This window comes from Sinocyclocheilus rhinocerous, unplaced genomic scaffold (genome assembly GCF_001515625.1).
Source record: "Sinocyclocheilus rhinocerous isolate Xijiao unplaced genomic scaffold, SAMN03320098_v1.1 scaffold504, whole genome shotgun sequence".
Lineage (NCBI taxonomy): Eukaryota > Metazoa > Chordata > Actinopteri > Cypriniformes > Cyprinidae > Sinocyclocheilus > Sinocyclocheilus rhinocerous.
In genome coordinates, this window is record NW_015645076.1 from 327,869 (window position 1) to 333,192 (window position 5,324).

The 5,324-nt window shown below is 36.4% G+C and overlaps 1 protein-coding gene across 1 annotated transcript in view; it reads left to right on the plus strand.

Annotated features, from left to right (window-relative positions):
* The window catches only part of LOC107705539 (kalirin-like), a 93,587-nt gene continuing 88,263 nt past the window's right edge, over positions 1–5,324 (plus strand). Inside the window, exon 1 of the mRNA XM_016508848.1 lies at positions 1–547. Within this exon, the coding sequence (XP_016364334.1) occupies positions 478–547 (70 nt within the window). The 5' untranslated portion in view covers positions 1–477. The remainder of the gene's footprint in view (positions 548–5,324) is intronic.

Here is a 5,324-nt window from a genome sequence, read left to right on the forward strand (position 1 = left end):
ATAGTCGTTGCATTAGCTGCATTGTTTCACCTGTAATAGCGGGAGCCCATCGTGGGAGGCAATTTGCGGCTCGCTCGGTCAGTGTAGGGGAGCGCTGCCATTATATCCACTGGGTTGTGCGATACATGGAACGGATGGAGGAATATACTACGGGTGGAGGAAGAACGGATGAATAAGGGATTTTATGAGACCTGCGTTAACATTGCATTCGCGGTCTTTACGGCTCTCTCTATCGGGGTTCCCCCAGCAGTTGTCTTGCAGAGGCGGGTAGGTTTTAAACAATAGCGCCCGGAGGAGCGCTGGATACAGTATCGCTGAGCGCAGAACCTCATCATCATCATCACCATTCACTACTACGAGCGTTCACCAATGGAGACGGCCACGCGCTCTAGTGTTCTCCACACATAGATTACAAAGATCTGTAGGTGTAAAATCCGACCATCATCATAATCATCATCCGTGGAAACATATCCTGCAATGATGAGTTCTGCCGAGGCGGCTGAGGAAGGACCGAACGATCCAGATACGGAGCCGTTTTTCAAAGCAGGTAGTCTTATTATATGCTTTTGTTACATTGGATGTCAATGAGTTTATTTGACTCACTATAGGTGCATCTATCCGCACATGCACTTAGAGGTTGCATTACTGAGTTAAACAGCATTAGAAGCTGTCAGATGTGTCCCATTATGTCCGAATTAGGAGGCTGGATGTGCATCACACCCTTCACATAGGCTATTGCATGCACTGTAGAGCCTGCGAATGCATAAAACTGCCATATTCCTCAAAAGCCCTTGTGTGATGTTCATATGTGCTTTAGCACGTTCAACGCCCTTACATTGTATGTCTGGGTTATTGTGCACAAGAGCAAGGAATCCCCCTGTAAATAGGATGCTACCTCACCTGTCACTTTTTCCTCACACCTTCAACACCTTCTCTAATTACGTTACTATCACCTCTCTGGACGCGCCAGGGAGTGGCTCAGCCTTTTGTCGGTCGTGACATTGATTCATGTTTCTAAGCCTGAAGCCTGTTGATTCACCCAAACAGCAGATAGTCTTAGTGCTGTACTTCTTTTACACGAGAAACAGAAAATAATATGAGAATAGGCAGCGTGGAGAGATGCAAGAATGGCATCTACTCTTCTGCATCCAGCCAAGCCCTGCTCATGTCCACCCTGACACCACCACCAGCTGTGGTTCAGTGATTTTATTCACTTTTATGTACTAGAGATTTACCAGTGCTTGAGCTATGATCCTTAAAAATGACCCACTTCTAGTTTGCCTGGTAACATATGCCAATAATGCACATCTGTATATATTCCCTATGTAAAGCTCGGTGTGCTTCTGTGTTGGAATGTGAGCATGCATCTGTGCATGTATGTGAGTATGCATGATATGGCATGCACTCATTGAGTTTTGTGAATAAATGTATATTATGTGTCATTTGCATCTATCCAGGTGAAGTGCGGATGGTGTTTGTTTGCATGTGAACATCATACACTGTATTATCCGTATCAGTGTCTGTACATCATGTTAGTACTTGACTCATTTTACAATTTATATGATTATTACATGAACAGAGATGGCTGAACATCATTTACAGTATATGGAGAAGTGTTTAGGGCTAGTTGTCACTTTTCACTCCTGCTTATATTTATCAGAGTAGGCTTATTATATTTATACATGCCTTAAAGTCTTGCTTTTGAGCATTTCCATCATTGTTGCACAGGTAAAAAAGATACAGTTATTTTAACCCATACTGATCCACATTTGTGACAACATGCCCCAGTAGCGGGTCAAATTATATGAGCAAAGTTGTCACACTGAGAATCTGCCTTTATAACATACTATAGGCTTTTTTTTCAGCACATTTAAACTGTAAAAAAAAGTTCAAGTTTAATGCAAAAACAAAAATGAAATATGTAACACAAAAATAGCCAAAATATTACTATTGTTTTGTTCAACAGACACTGTAAGAGATCAATTGTATACAATTACAGCACTTGAAACACTTTACTGAAAATGCCTTTGTTGTAAAAAAGAACACATTGTAACCATTTTAATGTTGTTGTTGTTTTTTACCTTCATTACCTGCACATATTCATGTGGGTGACTATTGCATTAATGTATGTCACTGTGGTTTATTGTGTTCACTTTTTATCCATCTGCTATAGATCATATTATATTGGAATTTTAGACTAGAAAACAGAATTTACAAAAAAAAAATGTTCACTGCAAAAAAGTTATATGTGACCCTGGAGCACAAAACCAGTCTTAAGTTGCTGGGGTATATTTGTAGCAATAGCCAAAAATACATTGTATGGGTTAAAATTATAGATTTTTCTTTTATGCCAAAAATCATTAGGATATTAAGTAAAGATCATGTACCATGAAGATATTTTGTAAATTTCCTACCGTAAATATATTAAAACTTAATTTTTGATTTGTAATATGCATTGCTAAGAACTTCATTTGGACAACTTTAAAGATGATTTTCTCAATATTTTGATTTTTTTGCACCCTCAGATTCCAGATTTTCAAATAGTTGTATCTCGGCCAAATATTGTCCTATCATAACAAACCATACATCAATGGAAAGCTTATTTATTCAGCTTTCAGATGATGTATAAATCTCAATTTTGAAAAATTGACACTTAAGACTGGTTTTGTGGTCCAGGGTCACATATTAGTATTTTTGTTGTTTTGTCTTTTTTCCAGTAGAAAAATTCATTTTCATGGGCAAAATGTCTTATGATATTAAGTCTTTTTTAAAAATAAATTAATTCAGAGGGAAACAAGTTTTTTTTTTTTACCAATTGGCATATATTTTTTTTCTTGTTTTATGAAGTCGCTTAATTTTGAGGAAAATATGAAAATATTTATTTCAGAAAAATACTTTATCTCTTATGTCATTTTGATTTTGAAAATGTGTCTTGATTTAGGAATGCTTAGATATTTGTACTTGAAAACGGATTGTATGAAACAAATTTTTGCAATATTTTATTTTAAGACAATTTTGAACTATATGTTTAAAAGCAACATACAAAACCACTGCTAGAATCAGGCATTTGTGTAATAGGACTTTTGACTCAAAACCCTATCATTTCAGTATTCATATAGCCCAATGAGTGTCAGTCCATCTCTCTGATTAGTCAGTTAGCAGGAGGTGCGTGCACAGGGCAGATTCTGAGTGTCTGCGCCCTGCGACTCCTCCTATTAGGGAGCATCTCTGGCACGTCCCTCCCACACCACCTGCGCTGTTATCCAACATATTCACAGTCTAATAGTGCCTGTATTTCTGCTCTCTTCATCAGATTAGCATGATCACACTGGGTGGAATAATCATGTGCACAGGTTTGGACGTCTTGAAATCAGGTTGTCCCTTGTCCGCGAGGATGTCCGACACTGAGAGAGTGCAGCGGAGACAGACACCCGCTGTGCCAGTGTGAGAGATCACAATCTCTGTGTGGGGAAGAGCATCTCGTTCATGCAGAGCGTCCCTGCAGACACTCATCTGGGTCTTGTTTGAGGTGTAAGAGGGAGGCAGAATGAAACAGAGCTTGAATGTTGGTTTATGAACATTAATCACCACATTAACTCTTACATGAGTCCACAGATAGATAGATAGATAGATATGATACCATTTTAACATAATGCACAACACATACAGCTATTTGGAATTATGTAAGTCGGCAAATAAGTTGAGTTATTTCAAAGTAATTGTAGTAAACGCCAACAGTAACTGGGGTTGACAGAGAGCTGGCCTAAAAACCAAGAAGGGTCCCTTGTGTATCTGGAATCATTTTAAGCTGCTTAGCTTGTGGGTTTCTCTTGCTTAGGCTATGGCCAAAATGTTACGGTTGTCTGTAATGTGGTTATATCACTGTCTCTCTTCTGATAATATTAACCAATGAAATCATAGTCAGAATTTTTTTAGAAAGTCTAATGTCAGGAACTCAGGATGTAAGAGTACACGTGCATGTGTGGTGTGTGTGAGGAAGATCTTTATCTCAATGTCTTTGTTACGCAATGATTTCAAATCTTTTAAGTGGCTATTATGCTTCTGGTGGTTTATGCTTTGCCGAATTGAAAAAGTAACCAGTCCGTAGAGTTTCTCATTTAAGTATTTTGACATTTAAAGGTTGAGATTTGCCAGAGAACGGATGTGCGTCGATTGTTGTGACATATGATTTCTTAGCTGCAAAAAACAGTTTTTAAATAAACATATCTCACACTGTGAAGTACACAGCTGTTGAATTTATGATTGCTCTTTTATTATGTTCAGTTCATACATTCCAAGTTTCACAGATAAAGAGTATTTTCTTTTCCTGCTGGACACCATTCAGTTTAAAATCTCTCTTTAAACTGTGAAAATGTGAAACTGAATGATATGCGCTGTAAAACTGTAAAAACCTGTTAACTGCAAGTTACCTTACCAAATACAAGAAAATAGTTTAACAAGGCATTATATCTCATTCTAATGTAAAATACCATCAAATTTATGTTTTTTGCAAGTAACAGTATGAGAATATCCCCAGAAGTCCCTGACATCACGTATGATTATATTTTATAAAAAAAAAAAAAAAAAAATATATTTATATATTCAGGCTTTTATGGGTCATATAGTCTGATATATTGAGAAAAATATTAATTTTGGTGCAGATGCTGATATTTATTTAAACAAAAAGTATGAAATTCTGACGCTTGTAATGTAAATCAAAGATATACATCTTGTACATCTATATATACATTGTATATACATATTGTTAATAACTGTACATATATAAAATGATATAAATATCAGTTGTCACTCTATGTCTTCAATATGTCTTAGTAAGATGATATTTAAATATATATATATATATATATTCTTCTCATTTCTGTTAGTAATGTATTAGTTGTGTAAATATACAATTAGTAATGTACATTAGTGGTTTTTGTGTTACATTTTCTGTTATTTATTTCTTTTGTTTTTTTATGAACTCTGAATGGTGGTTATTAGTACATTTTCAGGTAAAAGGCTGATTTTGGTACATTAATTACATTGGTAAATTAATATGTATATATCACTTAAAGGGGTCATATGATGCGATTTCAAGTTTTCCTTTCTCGTTGGAGTGTTACAAGCTGACTGTGCATAGATAAGATCCCTGAAGTTGCAAAGACTAAAGTCTCAAAACCAAAGAGATATTCTTTATCAAAGTTAAGACTCTGCCACGCCCCCCAAAAACGGCTCGTTTTAACACACTCCCACATATCTACATCACTATGTGGAAATATTAGCATAATGCCGCCCAAATGTTCACGCAAAGAAAGAAGGCGTGG